The 16,893-nt window shown below is 53.1% G+C and overlaps 1 protein-coding gene and 1 non-coding gene across 6 annotated transcripts; both read right to left on the bottom strand.

The window, feature by feature from the left end:
• Window positions 1–56, bottom strand: LOC114028994. The gene has a single exon (XR_003567432.1). It is a non-coding gene; the product is annotated as a U7 small nuclear RNA (small nuclear RNA).
• Window positions 57–1,023: 967 nt separating this feature from the next.
• On the bottom strand, window positions 1,024–14,557 carry ATN1 (atrophin 1). 5 transcript variants are annotated; one of them, XM_027843324.1, is made up of 11 exons: window positions 14,488–14,512; window positions 12,571–12,697; window positions 9,629–9,838; window positions 9,351–9,488; window positions 9,088–9,201; window positions 5,708–7,710; window positions 5,353–5,575; window positions 3,795–4,491; window positions 2,428–2,571; window positions 2,077–2,257; window positions 1,024–1,543 (listed from the first exon to the last, which is right to left on the bottom strand). In XM_027843324.1, the coding sequence occupies exons 3-11, from the start codon at window positions 9,653–9,655 to the stop codon at window positions 1,510–1,512; spliced, it is 3,561 nt and encodes a 1,186-aa protein (XP_027699125.1). In that variant the 5' UTR covers window positions 9,656–9,838; window positions 12,571–12,697; window positions 14,488–14,512; the 3' UTR covers window positions 1,024–1,509. The 5 variants fall into 5 exon arrangements, with proteins under 5 accessions (XP_027699125.1, XP_027699126.1, XP_027699122.1 ...); XM_027843325.1 differs by lacking the exon at window positions 12,571–12,697 and having other exon boundaries at window positions 5,708–7,713; window positions 14,488–14,557; XM_027843321.1 differs by lacking the exon at window positions 12,571–12,697 and having other exon boundaries at window positions 14,488–14,557.
• Between the last annotated feature and the right edge of the window lie 2,336 nt (window positions 14,558–16,893).

Raw genomic sequence — 16,893 nt, 5'->3', positions numbered from 1 at the left:
TTCCCGATAAAAACCGGAAAACCTACTAGACAAATTCTAAAAGAGCTGTAACACTATAGAAGTACTGTCGAGAGTGACTTGAGGGTATCCGGGGACTCTACTTTCGGTGAGGGTGAGTAGAGGGGACGTTGTTTGAATCATTCTTTCCTCTAAGTTATGTGGAAGTAAAGTACAGCTGACAGCAAGGACCTGTAACTTAAGGTAATATACCTACGTTTGCCTTCCAAAGTCATTAAAGTGTTGATAAGAGTCTATGCAAATACTCTTGGTGTTGATTGGACAAAAAGTCCAGGCACACCCCCCTCGACTTAGAAGGAAAACGCGTCACGGAAAGCTAGGGAGGCTGGCATCCTTGGGAAAGTTTCGCTTTGGGTTCACCGCTCGCTGAGCCTGAGCTCGGAGTGCTGCGGGATCTTTCTGGACTTGGAAAGATGTCCAGGAACCCTTCCAGCTCCAGCAAAACTGATTGATAATTCCCGGGTGACCATTCTGTCCGTGGCACTTTAGAAACCACTTCCTAACTCCTTTTACTCCAGTCCTAGGGGGGGATCCTTTGCCATGGACTTTGGGGCTTCAGGGCCCTTCCCCCGCCCCCATTCCACAAGCCTGCCGTGGTGATTTTCTTCGGGGGTCCTGGGTAGTGTAGGAATACAGGCACTGCCAAGGTGAGGAACCATTGACCTTCTCGAGTCTGTAAACCAGAGGTACTTGCATTTTTGAGAAAAGCCCAAAGTAAAGGAGAGCTGATGGTCATCTGAAGACCTCTAACCAGACCTCTGCTGACCTAATTATCCTCGCCAGTGCCTTCAGCCCTCTCCTAGGCAGGTAGAAAGAACTCTCCAAGTGACTTTTTTTGGAGAAGAAGAATCTGGCAATGCTACCCCTTCCCCACAGGTCCCCACCTTCAGCACCGTCGGACTTCCAGTCCCCTCCCACGTGACAGCCACCCAACCCCCCCCCCTCAAATAAACCAGCCTTAGTCATTCTGGGGGGTTGTGAGGATTTTTTTGTTGTTTGGTTTTGGTTGGGGCCTTTTTTTTTTAAAGAGTGGCATATAGATATTTATATATATATATAAATTATTAATGTGGGGGAGGAATTGTGGGGGTATACAATAGGGGAGGCGCGCCACACACAGGTTGGGGGGGAGGGCGGGGGCAGCACACGACGCTATGCAAAACAGCCACATCTAACAGATGAAATAATCACACCAAGGTGGGGGGGAAAGGAGGAGGGGGCAACTGCTCCCCCCAGAAAGCTGGGAGGGGAAGGAGAAACAAGGAAGGGGAATCCCGACCCGTGCTGCTGTGCGCTTTTGCCTCTCACCACACTTATCTCCCCAGTACCCCTGCCTCATCCAGCGCCGCCCCCCCCCCACTTCTGTCTTCTCTTTTCTCTGGGCTGGGCCTCTTCATTTTCCTCAGGGGGGCTCTGGCACTGCCTGGTTCTGCCAGAGAAGGCTCTCCTCCCCTCCCGCTGGTCCCATCACAAGGGTATACAGCTGGTGCTCTACAGAGGCTTGTCGTTTTCCTTCTTCAGATGACTGAAATGGGGTAGGGAAAGGAACAGGAGAGGCAAGGAACGAAAGAGAGAAGACAATGTATTATCCTCGAGTTTCGTGGGGTGTGTGTTGAGGGGTGGATCAGGATATCCACATGCCAAGGTGGAAGGAATGGGAGGGTCCGTGCTCTAGGCAGACTAGGGCAGGATCAAGCCTGGCAGCTCTTGTGAGGGCAGAATCGTTTCTGGGGGTTCATTCACACTAGAACCCTTGCTGGGAGAGAGGTTTCAGGGCCTCGTGTAAGAATGGCTTGCAAGGCCTGTGAATGTGCCCTCCTCTGAGGTTAAGGACCGTTTTGGCCTCTCTGTTTCCCAGTGCTTAGCACTGTTTCTGGAACATAGCGAGCATTTTAAAAATGGCTTGTTGACTTGAGAGCCCCATTCCTGGTCACCATCCTGCTGCTCCCCAGGCTTGGGGAGCCAGGGGTCCCTCAGCTCCGCCCCAAGCCAGGGAGCCCCAGTCCCAGCCACCCCCAAGGTCCACCCCCGGTTCGGATCTGGCTTCACACTGTGTACCTGTAGTAGTCCTCCTGGGCAGGCAGCGGCACACTGTGTAGGGGGTGGTGCGCATGGAGCCACTGCTGCTGCTCCAGGGCCAGGCGCTGCAACTCAGCAGATTGGGCATGCATGGCCTGCAGCTGATGAGCTGCTGACATGGGAGCTGAGAGTGAGGCTGGCAGGTCCCGATAAGGGGTGGCTAGAGACAAGAAATTGAGAGGGAGAACAGGGGAACACGGATCAGCTGGCTTGCCCCAGCACCGCCCACCCCCACCTCCTCCAAGCATTTCTTCTTCCCTCCCTGTAGCTCTTCATTTCCCAATTCCTTCCTTTACGTTCCCCTCTCTCCTCCCCATCCACCATCCTTACCAAAGAGCTGGTGACGGAGAACCTCATTCTCATGCAGGGGGTGAGGCAGGAGGGGGTTCGGGAGGGTCCCAGCTGGGTAGGGGATCCGGGTAAGATGGGACCCTGAGGCCAGAGGGTCAATAAGAGGATGCACAGAGGCAGAGGCTGGAGGCACAGGGAAGAGAGGAGGGACAAAGCCTGAGCCAAATGAAGTCAACAAATACAAGAAGGGTTGGGTGGGGGGTAAAGCTAGAAAGGAAGAGTTGAGGCTTGGAAAAATAAAAGGTAACTAACTAGAAGAGGGGGTATGTGAATAAAAAGGCCAGGAAAGCAAGACTGATTGGTGGGTTTGAGGAAAGGGAGAGGGAACTACACCCAGAGGCTTTACCTCTGGGAGATGGGAATAGGGTGAAAGAACAGAAAAGGGGTGGGATTAGAAAAGGGGCTTAGGCAGGATAGGGTGTCAGGACAAAGCACAGAGCAACATTTACGGGCAGTGGATGGGTAAGAAGGAATGAGGGGCTGGGCTGGGTCATGGGCTGCATGCCAGGGCATAGGATGAGACTGAGACGGAAGCAAGTGAAGGAAACATAGGAATCTCACTCTTATCTATACCACTAACCACAGGGACTTTCCCCCAGAAGCACTGATAACCTTGGGAAAAGGGGTGGGAGAGAGAAGGGACCTTGGTGGGAAGGTTTTCTGGTATGTTCATGTACTCTGGAGAATACATGGGATAGGGACTGTCTCATTTTTGTATCTGTACCCCTAGTTTGGTACACAGTGGGTGTTTGATCAAAGCTTGTTGACTAATTGACAGAAAGGAGAGTGGACTGGGAAGAAACCATGGGGATTAATAGTAATTTCAGAGTAAGGCATGTTAGCCAGTAAGACATGCCTTCAGACTCTCAGAAGAGTTTGAATAAGGCATATATTTTCAGTCATGGTCAATGTATTGGTTTGTTTTGCTTTTATGGTAATTATTTGCTATAAGGGAGGATTCTGTTGAGGGGGATGGGTTATTAGGAAGAGTTACAAAAATAAAAGTATATCAATAAAAGATATAAAAAGAAAAAATGGGGGAAAAAGGTTGAATTCCCACCAACAAGTGAGGATGGGAGGGCTTATAAAAGTGGCTAAGCGAAACTCTTGTATGGGATTACCCTTACAGATGCAGGCAGAATATGGGAGAGATTAACAGCACAAATTACAGGGGGGTATGGGATGGGGAATGAGGCCAGGAGGAATAGGCTGGGAACTAGACATGGAGGGTAACTAGACAGAGTGGGAGAAAACAAGGAGAAAGAACCATGATGGGAAAGGATAGAGAAGGTTAGTTTAGAGAGATGTAGGGGAAGAGCACAAAACAAGTGGAGTAACGTCCTCACCTGCATGGATGGCATCCTGCTGGTGCAGATGCAAGTGGGAGTGGATGTGGGAGTGCTGGTGGTGATGGGGAGTCACATTGAGCATCTGCAGCCGGGCCAGGGGATCATTGCCTAGGGCTGCCACCCTCTCTGCATGCTGCCTTTCAGCTGCTAGCCGCTCTGCATATGACATGTCTGGCCGAAGAGCTGGTCCAGCTGCCAGTGCCAGACGCTCACGCTCTAGAGGCCCTAGGCCTGGGTGGAATGGGAAGGGGTGCAGGCCAGGCGGGGCAGGTTGCAAGGCCAGACCCCCATGTCGAGGGAAGGGATCCAAGCCTGGCCCAGGGACCCCATGCAGGGGCTCCAACTCTCCAGGCTTCACCTCAAAGCCAGGCTTGAGGCGATCTCGAAGGTCACGTTCCCGGGCTTCTCGCTCTCGTTCTCGGGCAGCTGGGTCACTGCTATAGAGGGCTGGGACGTTATAGCCCAAGAGCCCTGGGTCCACCGCACCCAGGGGCACATAGAAGGGATGGTTACGATTACCAGGAGACATGACATGGGGCCGAGCATACTCGCTAAGTGTGCGGAGGGCGGGAGTGTCAGGCCCCAGGTAAGGGGGCACGGTGGCCACTGCACTGCCAGGCTCGAATGGTGGGCGGTGGGGCACAGGGCCCAGTGATGGGCACTCCACTGGGGCACGGCCCTCCTGAACCAGCTTCTGTAGAGGGAGATGATAAAGAAGTAAGGTGAGAAAGGGACACTGGGACTACCCAGGCTTTCTGGCAAGGAGATGACAAATTCCCAAACTCCTTCCCTATCTTACATCTCTAGAAATCTCAGTCCCAGTAAGGGTATACCAAGTTAGCTTATGCTATCAAAAGCAGTCAAGGAAGATGTGGTGTTCTATTCTGGCTTCTATACTTACTATCAACATGGCCCGACTGAGCATCAGTTTTCTCATCTGTAAATTGGAGCTGATAGTAATACTATCAATATTACTAGTAATACTGTAGTGATACTATATAGTATACATATAGTATATAGATATACTGATAGTAATACTACAGGTGCAGCCTACTTCACAGGATTGTTGTGAGAAATGTGTTCTATGTACAGCTTATCAAGGGGAAGTTAAGTGGCCCAGTGGATGGAGTGCAGGCCTTGGAATCAAGCCTGCATTGGTATTCTGCCTCAGACATTTACTAGCTGTGTGACCCTGTTTGTTCATCTGTAAAATGGGAATAACACCCATCTCACAAGGTCGTTGAGGATCAAATGAGTTGAAATGCATAAAGCTACATAAATACTATTATTATTGCTATTACCCTAGGAATGTCACTGCTACTGAGCAAATTATCAGGTCCCAACCCACACTCAAGACAAGTCTTTCTCCACCTCTATGTAGTACTAGGATCGAATCTCCCAAGTTGCAATGGTTCCTCCTCCCCTGCAGATGGCGGTGTGACTCCGGCGCCCTCCCCACACCCTCCCCCTCCCTCCCCACACCCTCCCCCTCCCTCCCACCTCGGGCGAGGAAGTGAGGGAAGGAGGGAGCCCTCGGTGGGCGTGACCCACTGACCACGCTGCGTTCGAGCTCGCGCTCCTTCTCGCGTTCGCGCTCCTTCTCGCGCTCCCGCTCCCGCTCGCGCTCCTTTTCCTCGCGCGCCCGCTGCTCGGCTTCGCGCCGCACCTTCTCCACCAGGTCCGCGCGCTTCTTGGCGAGCTTGGAGCCCTCGAGCGGCACGAAGTACAGGTCGCTGCGCGCGCACGAGTTGAAGCCCCGGTCCAGGTGCTTGTTGAACCTGTTCAGCGGCGGGGAGATGCGCACGCGCGTGACTTAGCCCCCAAGCACTTTCCAGGGCGTCCCTCCTCCCCATCAGACATCCCCTCTTCCCTACCCCCGGCCTGCCGCGGCCCTCGCCCCCGCCGCTCACCGGGCCGACTGGCTGGCGTGGCTGGGCACGTCCACCACCTTGGGTGCGGGCGAGGGGCTTCGGGCGGGGGGCGCCGGGCTCTCGGGAGCCTCGTACTCCTCGGCTGGCTCCTGCTTGATCTGGGCCGCGCTGAGCGGGGGCGCGGCGGCCGAGGCAGCGCCCGGGCCCGGGGGCAGTGCGGGCAGACCCGGGGGCCCCACGGCCGGGGAGCCCGGTTTGAAGGCCCCGGGGCCGGCGGGAGGCGAGGCCCCGCGGTAGCCCGGCGGGGTCCCTGTGCGGAAAGCCGGGGGAGAGCCTGGCTTGTAGCCCGGCGGCGTGGCGGTCTTGTAGGCCCCGGGGGACTGGGCCCGTTTCGTGTAGGCCGGCGGGCCGGGCGGCGAGGCCGTCTTGTAGCCAGCCGGGGAGGAGGCCACGGTGGCGATGACCGTGGAGAGCGTGGCCGAGGCCGAGGTGACCGGCGGGAAGGAGTACGGGGCGGGTCCGGCAGGGCCCTGCGAGGGCGACGCGTGGGAGCAAGGGTAGGGCCCCTGCGACGAGGACGAGGATGAGGAGGAAGACGAGGACGGGGCGGCCGTGACGGCGGCACCGCCGCCTGGGCCCGCCTGGCTACTGTACGGGCCCTGGCCGTGGGGCGGGGGCAGGTGCGCCGGCCCGGGCGCAAAGGGCCGCAGAGGGCCCAGGGACGGGGACAGGGAGTAGGGGTGGCTGTGGTGGGCGCCGCCCTCGAGGCCGTGGGGGTAGGGCCCGGGGGCGGCCGGGGCCGCGGGGCCCCCCGACGGGTGCTGCTGCGGGGCCTGCTGCTGCTGGGGGGGCGGCGGCGGCGGCGGCGGCGGGGCCTGCTGCTGCTGGTGGTGATGGTGTGCCGGGGGGCCTGGGGGGTGACCGCCGGCCTGGCCCGAGTTGGGCGCGGGGAAGGGGGCCGGGTGGGCGTTCCCGCTGTTGGCCAGGAGCCGGCCGTAGGGGGGAGGAGGGGGGCCCTGACTCCACACGGCTTGGGAGGGCAGGGAGGGCTGGGTGTACTTGGGGGGCTGGCTGGACACCGAGAGGCTCGTGGGCGGCGGGAAGGAGTGTGGGTAGCTGGGCAGCGCTTGGGAGGCCGGGTACGGGGGACCCGAGGAGGAGGAAGAGGAACTGGAAGAAGCAGCAGCTGAGCTGCAGGAGGAGGCATAAGGATACCTCAACGGAGGAGCTGGGGCAGAGGAAGAGACTGGAGGGATGGGGTGGGGTGAGGGAGCCAGGCTAGCGCCTTTATCTGGGCCAGGGGGTAGTCCGCCCATGCCTTGCCCCATAGCATGGGGGGAAGGGAGGTGCCCGGGCAGTGGCTGGACCCCAAGGCCAGGAGATGAGGCAGGGGCGTTATTGAGGGGCCGAAGGGCAGGTGGAGGGGGAAGGTTGGGTGCCACGTGAGGAAATGGAGCTGGAGGAGCAGGAGGTGGGTTACCCACCCCGCTGGGGGTGGGAGGTGGCTTAGGTGGTGGTCCACCGGCTCCAGGGCCTGATAGGGAAATGGGGGTAGTGGGTGGAGGGTGTTGCTTAGCTCCACTAGGAGGCCCCACTGGAGGGGCAGCCCCTCCCCCCTTGGGACCTAATGGGGGCCCAGACAAGATGCCCCCCCCAGACCCTCCAGAATAAAGCTGTGAATGAGGTGGGGGTCCAGGTGGGGCCTGGAACATCCGAGGGCCTGGGGATTCCATGGTAGAGTGGTAGTCAGTGGCCGGCACTGAGGAATGAGGTTCAAAGCCAGGCTCTGGAGGGCGGGGGTTGCTATCTGGGGGTAGGGGAGAGGGTGGAAAGAGTGGGGGTGGATGATAAGGGTGGGCAGGACCCTGGGATAAGCCAGAAGATGAGTCAGAATCATTTTCCACACTTCCAGGGCTGTAGATGCTAGGGGATGTGCTTCGGTTGTCCTGGTCAATGTCCCTTGGGTCACTGCTGGCATCATCATTCAAACTTCGACCATCCAGGCTGTCTAGATCAGAGGGTGACTGTGGGCGTGGGAGCTCCTGCTAGGAAAGGAAGAGGTTACCCAATATCAACTGTCCTTCAGTTGCCTATTCTCAAATATCCCCTAGGTGCTATATCCACTTATGTCTTTTTACTAACCATATCCATTCTCTTGCATTCTTTACCCACTTCAGTCTTGGTACCTAATGTACCTCTTGATATGTTACTCCTACTTGTGCACCTAGATCTATCTAATAATTCAGCTGGCCTCTCCTCCTCTTATGTCACTTCATCTCCTATCTCATGTCTTACCAAGAGAGGGCACAGGGTCAGCAATCAACCTAAGTTCAAATCTGGCCTTAGACACTTACTAGTTACATGACCCTGGGCAAGTCACTCAACTTCTGCCTGTTTCAGTTTCCTCAATTGTAAAATAGAGATGGTAACAGCACCTACCTACCTACCAGAGTTGTTATGAGGATCAGATGAGATATCGGTAAAAGTATTTATCACAGTGCCTGGCACCCAACAGACTATATAAATACTCATACCCTTCCCTGTTACCCTTCTTTTTACACTGGCTGTTCTCTATGCATTGGTAAATGCGCCCTTCTCACTTCTATGACATAGACTTGCACTTGTAGAATCAAACCTTCTACATGAAGCCCACTTCTAGAATCAAACCTTCTACATGAAGCCTCTCCTGATCCTCCCAACCGCTAGTGCCCACCCTTCAAAATTACCTTGTATTTAATTAATATTTATCTAGAATGTGAGCCCCTTGAGAATAAGGATGGTTTCATTGTATTCCTAATACAGGGTATGACACATAGTAGGCACTTAAATACTTGTTGATTTATGATCCCCTCTTCAGTTTGTCAACCCAACACCATTCCCCTAAGTTTGAAAGAGCACCTTTTAAATATTCTCTTATTTCTCATAGGAAGGCCTTCCAGTCTAAAACCCTACCATCCCACTCCCACCCCCAATCTCCCAAGGAAAGAGTTTGGACCTGAAGAACAAGCTGGGCCCTCGCTGGTAAGGGTTGCTATCTAGGTTCCCTTTTGTCACTTATCTTCCACCTTTCCAGTATATTCTTCATTTCTTCCTCTGAGAAGTTTTTGTCTACCTCAAGGCTCAATTCTGGTGCTATCTCCTTCCTGACACCACCAGTTTGTGCTTTTTCCCTGTCAAATCTTCATTGTATTACACTTTTTGTGAATGTGTTCCGCCCCCCCCCATGCTACCAATGGCGCAGGGACTTTTTTTTTTTTAAATTTTGTATTTCAAGTACCTGGAACATAGAAGGATTTAATAAATATATGTTGGATTAAATCTTGTTGACTGTTCCTCATGAGGACCAGAAAGGACCAAGAAAAGAAAGAAGTCTGGCTAGGGTTAGAAAATGGGAGAAATGATGGCAAGTGGACGCCTACCTCAGTTTTGGTCTTTTTAGGTGCACTGGTCTCCTCGCCTTCGCTCTCTGAGATCTCCTCATTACGACCCTGCTTGCTTGTCTTTGGGGTGGAGCACTCCTCTGCTCGAGCCTTCTGTTGAAGAGAGAGACTTCTCAGATCCCCTAATTCCCTTTCTGTGTTATACCTTACAAGTGTCATACTCTGACTCCTCCCCTTTGCCAGAAAAGAACACCTCCCTCCCACCTCCCCTCAGCAACAAGAGGGCCCCAGGGACAGAATACCTTGGCAGTCTGCCTGGATTTCTCAGCTTTGCCATCACTGCTGGAGGTACTGACCCCACCAGGGGAGGCCCGGCCCCTCAATCTCAGCTCTTCCCTTGGCCCAGGGGCCTCTTTCTTCCGTCCACTCCTCATTGACATCTTAGGGAGAGGAGGGCCCAGGTTAAATTCCTTGCCTCTCCACTTACCTTATTCCCATAACCCAAACTTTCCTCCCTGACCCCTAAACTCATGCTTCCTAGTTCCTTTACTTCCACACCCCTGGTTCAGCTGTCACTCACTGAATCTTTGTTCTGTCGAGTCTTCATTCTTCAAGCTGTGGAGACCCCATTCTCCTCTGCCTGGATGGCTGAATACATAAATGGCTGTTTTACCCCCAACTTCCCCACAGTTTAGGCCTGAGCAGGAAGCAGGCCCTCCCAGGGTTCAAATGTAGGCACCAAAGACTGAGCCTCAGAATGAGAATGCTCCTAGAATCTCTCCAACAGGGCCTGCCAGACAGGGGGAAAAAAAAGCCATCAAAACCACAGAAACAAGACCTGGATCCTGAAGGGGAACCCAACTGGTCTAATCATGACAAAATCTCATTTGTTTGAAAAAGGATTGCTTGGGCTTCATACTAATGGTAACTATTTTAGAGTAAAAGATGAACTGGGACAAGTATGTACACATAAGCATCCTTGCACTTCATAAAGAGACCCTGATGGATAGACATGAAACCACCATGATCTGCTATGAGACAAAAGGAAAAACCATTGCATGCCTATAAGTGAGGGAGACTTGTGATGGTATCAGTCTTCAGATATCAAAGAAACTACTTTGAAGCAGGAAACCCCAGTCCGTAGGACTGACCTGGCTCTTCACACTCCCTAAAGAAGTGTGAAGGAATGTATAGTCAGTAGGGGCATGAAGGGATGATGCTGGCTAGGAAAAAAAAAGGAACCCGATGGAATTGCAAAGAGTTTCTGGAAACATTTCATCTCTGGACCCTTAATATTCCCAAAGCCAGAGAGGAAGTAAAAAATAGCTGCTTTATTGGGGGGAGGAGGCAGCAATGGATAGATCTTTGATAAGCTTACCCTTCCTAATTAGGTATTCATAGGCCTAGACCCTGATCACAGGCCTCAGATCCTTATGTTGTTATACTGCATTTTATCAGCCCCTATGCTTAGTCATATTTGAGCTGAAATGAATCTGTTCTCCACTCCAAGTTCCTCTCATGGCATCGGCCTGTTTTTAATTGAGCAATTGAGGGGTCAGAATAAGTCTGCATACCCATAAAAACTGTAGATCATACCTTTCCACCTGCTTCAGACACTTACTAGCTGTGTGACCCTGGTAAGTCACTTAACCTCTGTCTGCCTCAGTTTCCTCATCTGTGAAAAGAGGAAGTTGGTCTCAATGGCCCCTATAGTCTCTTCCAGCTCTAAATCTCATAACCAATACAAAACCTTTCAATATTTGAATATACATAGTTCCACAAAAATTATTTTTATTTTTTCACTTACCACTGTTTTTAGTTACATTTCCTCCCCTAAGTGTATGTAGCCTATCTCCCTCATTAGACTGCCTTACAAGATCATACCATCTTTCCCAGCATTCCAGTGTCATCAGTTGCTAGCTATGTGACCACAAGCACTTAACCTCCCAGCCTCATCTTCTTCATCTGTAAAATGGGCATCATAATACTTGCACCATCTGCCTCAAAGGTTAATGTGCTTTGAAATCTCAAGGTGTTGTATAAATGTCAATTCTCCTGTCATTCAAAGTACAGGATTTTAGAGTGGATGCTCAGTCTATGCCATTGACCTTCTGGCCCATTGCCTGAAGGAAATGGGAAGGAAGAAAGCCTTTCAGAATTCAGTGAAATTATTTTCTTTTCCATGAGGTTGCTAGCCCCTATGAAAGGCCATAAAATGAAGTTACCCACCCAGCCAAGGCTTTGTGGCAATGTTAACAATATCTTTAAACTCCCATAGCATCTTGGCCCAAAAAACTAGATGCTAGACAGAGCACCTACTTAACAGATGTTCTTTCAGTCAGTTTCACTCTATCCTTCAAAGACCCAGAGGAATGGAGATGATTCATCTCATTTTACAGATGGGGAAAGAGGCCGAGGAAGGATACGTGACTTGCCCAAGGTCATCTAACACCCTCATCTGGTGCTTTGGCTACTAGTTTATACTTTCCTCACCTGCACTCTTGCCAATTAATATTTAGATGTTGTTTAATTTGATTTTCAGAATACTAGGTATCAAACTAGAAAATATAAATCAAATACAAGGTGGGGGTAGTAAATTTCAACCCAAAACTACTACAAAGATGAATGTGTTCATCTTGTCTTTGCCAAATGTCAGCTCCATTTTCTAGATGGTCCCATCTCTCTTGGTGTTTCTGTTCATGGCCTACTACTACTATAACTTATTCCCTGAATCCCCAAATTATTTAGAGGTAGCACCAGTGTGTGTCCTTATCCCTATGTTTATACAAATAAAATCAAGTTAAAATGAGTAAATACCAAGAGCAGCCTTGAAGAGGAAAATAAGTCACTAAGGAGAAACATTACAGCCTGATTGGCGCACCCAGACGTTTCTTTGGTTGGATGATAAGTGGTAGGGGGTGTTCAATACATATGAGCCTCTTTTTTCCTAAGCATCAAATAGTAGAGCCACCTTCTCTTTCCTAGCAGATAGTCACCTGGGCGGAGAGAGGGGAGGGACATTCAGAGGTGAAGGAGTAGAACCAGAGATGGGGTAGCACAGAGAGAGAAATGAGCAAAGGCAATGAAACTTTGAAAGGGGAACAGGAAAACCTGAGGAATCAATGAGAAAAGGGGATCAAGAATATAGAATCAAGGGGGCAGCTAGTTGGCACAGTGGATAGGGCACCAGCCCTGGAGTCAGGAAGACCTGAGTTCAAATCTGGTCTCGGACCAGACACTTGACACTATCTGTGTGACCCTGGGCAAGTCACTTAATCCCAGTTGCCTTGACAAAAAAGAAAAAATATATATAAAATAAAATCAAGCCAGGCACCAGTCTAGGAGAGCCTGGTGTGAAGAGTTCAAGGACCCTTGGCCTAAAGTCCTTTGCTCTGCCAGGCTGTACAGGAGTGAGAACTTAAACCAACACTTACAGCAACCTTCCAATGACAATGTGACCTCTATGTAAAGACCAAACATTGGTCAGGGTTTTTTAACCTACAAATAACCCTACCAACTCACTTCCTGTTGCTTTCCGAAGGGACATTCTCATCTTTCAAAGGTGGAAAAAGGGTAAGGCCATCAGTATAGAGTCGATGAGATGGCAGGTAGGACGACTAATAAGGGAGAAAATCATTGTGGAGTTGGCCTGGAAAGAGGTAGAGAGATATTTGGGATAAGGGAGAGTTGGTATATGAGAAAATGGAGGGATAGCTGTGGAACCAGTTGAGAAAGTCTCTGAAGCAACAGAAAAAGGGTAGAAGTGATTTTGGCAAAAGCATATCTGCTGTCAACCCACTGTGCTTTAGAGAAGGAACAAGGTGAATGTCCATGTAAATTTTCCACCTTTACTGCAGGCAGGGACCATCAGAAGACTGGAGAAAGCTGATTCAGAAAGGGATGGTGCTTCCTGTGGAGCCCTTACCCAAGATGGAGATGCCCAACCCAACAGCCAGAAAAAAATTGGGCTAGCCTCACTTGGTAGGTGTTTGTGGGAATATAGGACCCTAAGGAAGAAAGCCACCAACAGTTGTCTAACCAAGTCTCTCCCACAAACGTGACCACCCCATTGGACCAAGAAGAAACTCAGCTACAGGCCCCACTGCCATGGAAACTCAACAGTGGAGTCCCAGTGAGAGCAGGCCCCAGGGGTTCATCTAGGAGCCTAGCTGCCAATACTCCCAGAGTTGCCATAAACAAGAAGTCACTGGGCCCACCCCCAACTCCTGCCTTCCAGGGAAAGAGGTTTATAAGGTGTCTGGCCTTATTAGGAATGAGTCCCTTAAGGGTCTTTAGATTGGAAGGCTGTGGTATACAAGAAGCTCTGTGGTATACAAGAAGCTCTGCGCCATCGCTGGGGGGTACAGGATGGCACTGGGAGGAATTGGGGGCTGGGAAGGACAGGTTGAATACCCGAAGACCCAGTTTGCTTGAGCTACTGTACTAGGCTGATGAGTACTCCCACCGCCTGCCTCTTTCCTTTCTCTATGAAGTCCCTTCTCCACACCCCAGATATTTCACTCTTTGCCCCTGACTTTACTGATCAGTTTTTGGGAGATTCTGCCCCCACACCCTGATGCCTCTCTACTTAGGAGATGTGTTTGGAATAGGGAAAATAGGGGTACAGATGACTTCCAGCTCGAAAAAAAAAGACTGAGCATCAAAGCCATGCCCGGCCCCCAAAAACATCCGACCTCAGAGAGAGACCCTTTCCTTACCCCCTTTCCAATCTCTGATTTTCTCCAGCTTTTATAGGCTTCAAACTCCTTTTCTTATTCTATCCTCTGTTTAGTCTATCCTTAACCTCTCATCTTCCCACCTACCACACCCCCTCCCCATTTGCTACCTATACCTACCTGCTCTGAAAAACCTTTTTGAGGGTCCTCAGACCTTCCTATGTGAACCTCCCCAAACATCACTATTACCCCACCTTCTCCCCAGCCTCCTGTGCCTTCACCCCTGCACCCTACGGAGTCCTTTTTTCCCCCTTCATCTTTCCTCTGTTTCTCCTCCTTACATCCCCTGTTCTCCCTTGCACCCCACCCCCCTCCCGGACCCCGTCTCCCTGCCAAGATTCTCCCACCTTTCCTGTAGCCCCGACATTTCCAAGCTCTCTTCATTTTCATCTCTCCTATTCCCCCCCCTCATCCTGTGTTGCCCCACCCCCGCGTTCCCGGGGACCCCACAACCTATCCCCTCCCCGCAACCTCTGCCCCCCCCCAGGTTCCGGACAGGCAGTGCCTGCAATGGGCGGGCGGGGGGGGGTGGGGGCGAAGGGGGGGGTGGAGAACCTTAATCGAAAAAAATAACAAATGGAGGAGACGCCGGCGGCAGCGACTGGGGGTGGGGTGTGCGGGGAGCAGGGGTGGGGTGGCGGGGGAGGGGGAGCAGCAGGCCCGGGACCAGGGATCTGGGGACTCGGGCTACGGCAGCTCTTACCCGGTCCTGGCTCCGGACGGCAGGCTCCTCCGGGGTGGCACTCAAGGCTCCGGGGGGCGGCGGCGGCGGCGCCCCGGGCCCCCTCTTTCCCCGCCCCGGATTCAGTCGCGGCGGCGGCGGCGGCGGCTCCGGGCCCCCGCGGGGGCGGCCCCCATCCCCCCTGGCCGATCGACCGCCCTCGGAAGACCCCCGCCCTTGGCTCCCCACTTTGCCTCGCCCCTCCCGCCTCGCGGCCGCCTCCCCCCGGCCCCGGCCCCCGCTGGCCCCAGCCTGCCCCTCCCGGGGCCCGCCGCCGCTGACACCGCCGCCGACACCGCCGCCTTCCCGGGCCCGGGGTCCCGGCCCCCTGCGAGCCCGAGCCGATCCCTCCTTCTCCTCCTCCTGCTGCTGCTGCTGCTGTTGCTGCTGCTGCTGCTGCTGCTCCCCTCCGCCCTCCGCTCTACCGCCCCTCTGCTGGGCCGATCGTCGCCCCCCTCTCGAGCCCTCTCTCGGATCCCAGCCTGCTCCCCAGCCCCCCAAAATGTGTCCCGGAGAGAGGCCCCCGGGCCGGCGCGGGTGCGGGCGGGCTCCGCCGCGCGTCCGGAGACTCGCACAGGAAAGCGGGAGGCGAAGGGACGAGGAGGGGAAGGGAGGGAGCAAGAGAGAGGGGGATGGGAGAAGGGAGGAAGAGAAGGAGAAGGAGAAGGAGGGAGAGAGGAGGGAAGGAGGAAAGAGGGAGAGGGGGCAAGGAGGAGGGAGGGGGGGCGGGAAGGGGGGCCGAGGGAGACGAGAGCGAGAAGCGGGGCGCAGGGGAGTGGGGAAGGAGCAGGCGGGAGAGAAAGAAAGGGGGAGTCTGGAAGGAGTTTAGGGGTGATGGAATGTGAGCGAGAAATGAGAGTGGAGGGGAGACATGGGAGGAGTTGGGGGGCAGCGATGGAGTGGATGGGGGAGAAATTTCGGGTGAGGTTTGTTGGGGGAGGACAGCAGAGTATAAGAGGAGTTCGGTGGGTGATGAGGTGTGTAAGAGTAAGATGGGGGGAGTGTGGGAGGAGTTTGAAGGGTAAGGAGGTGGGGGCGGAATTGGGGGGTGGGAGGAGTTTGGGGGTGATGGGGGGTATGTGAGGAAGAGATGAGAGACTGAGAGTTTGGACGGTGAGGAGGTGGGGGAGAAGTTTGGTGTGATACAGCAATGTAGGAGAAAGATGGGGCTGTGGGATAAATTTGGGGGGTATTAGGGAAATGTGTGGGAAAGATAGAGTAAGGTAGGGAGAATGAAGGAGCAGTGTCAGAGAGGAAATGAGGAAAAGATGGGGCTAGATGGGAATCCTAGGGAGAGGTTAGGGGAAATAGAGGAGAAGGGAAGAATAATAGAAATATGGTGGGAAGCTGGGGGGGGTCTATTAGGGGAGATGGGACAATATAGGTAAAGATGGAAATATAAAAGTGATGAAAGAAAATCGATGGATAGTGGAGCCAAAACAAGGAGACTAAGGAGTTGGGGGAAACAGGAAAATAGGGTAAAAAAAGGGGAAAATATGAGATTATTGGGAGGGAGATGGTGAAACTTGGGGGAAAGATGAGGTCAGTGAAGAAAGGTAGAGATTTTAGGGGAGGCAGAGTGGCTAATCGGGTCACCCCTGAGTTCTGGCTGTCCTCTTCTGTCCTCTCCCCTTTCTGTGGCCTGTCTTACCCTGTCCACAGCAAAGGTCATTCAGGCCACAAGAAACGACAGCAATGGGGTGGGGGTGGGGAGGAAAAGTGGAGGATAAGCAGCTCTTTGAACCAAACTCCAAACCCATTTTCATGTCCCAGAAATGTCTCTAGCACCCTCCAGCCACTGTTCTGCCCCTCCCACCACCAACCCCTTCCCTTTACTAGTAGTCCTGGAAATATTCCCTTCATTCCCTTCATTGCCCCAACACTCAACCCCTTCAGAACCCAACTTTTCTGTCTCCCTTCTCCTGTTGCCAGTCTGTCTACCTTAGTCTCCCAACCAATAACCCCCACCATGACCACAACTCTCCTATTCCATCCCTCAGTCCCTCCCAACCATCTTCTCCAGGTTCTCTCCCCCATCCCACACCCAGCTGTCCCATCTCCCAGTACAAAGGACCTAGAAACACTGGGTGATTTTTTGGCTGCAGAGACTGAGAAGGCCAGAGGGAAGTGGAGGGAAGGAGGAGGAGGTAGCTGGGAAATAAGAAGAGCTGGACCTGGAGTTTCTGGATTTGGAGTCCCCTACTCCTCCCTGGATTAGGGTTGGGAAGTCAGGAGAAAAATATATGGGAGCAGGCCTAACCTGAGGTAAAAAGTCAGCTCCTGGCCATCAGGGTCGGCTTTGACTGCTGGGGTGGGGAGAACAATGCACTCTGGGACCCCTCCCCTAGACTTCTCTCCTCCCCACTTTCCCTAGGCTTGTCTAGGGGG

This window comes from Vombatus ursinus, unplaced genomic scaffold, assembly GCF_900497805.2.
Source record: "Vombatus ursinus unplaced genomic scaffold, bare-nosed wombat genome assembly UNPS02014906.1, whole genome shotgun sequence".
Taxonomy (NCBI): domain Eukaryota; kingdom Metazoa; phylum Chordata; class Mammalia; order Diprotodontia; family Vombatidae; genus Vombatus; species Vombatus ursinus.
Note: the sequence above shows the minus strand (reverse complement) of the source record. Positions and strands in the feature narration are given on the sequence as shown.

Excerpts from the sequence above, each read along its gene's own strand:
- ATN1 (XM_027843325.1), bottom strand. The coding sequence starts at position 9,655 with ATGAAGACTCGACAGAACAAAGATTCA. Across the intron at positions 9,202-9,350 it reads AATCCAGGCAGACTGCCAAG|AAGGCTCGAGCAGAGGAGTG; the intron begins GTATTCTGTCCC and ends TCTCTTCAACAG. Across the intron at positions 1,544-2,076 it reads GCCCAGGAGGACTACTACAG|TCATCTGAAGAAGGAAAACG; the intron begins GTACACAGTGTG and ends ACCCCATTTCAG.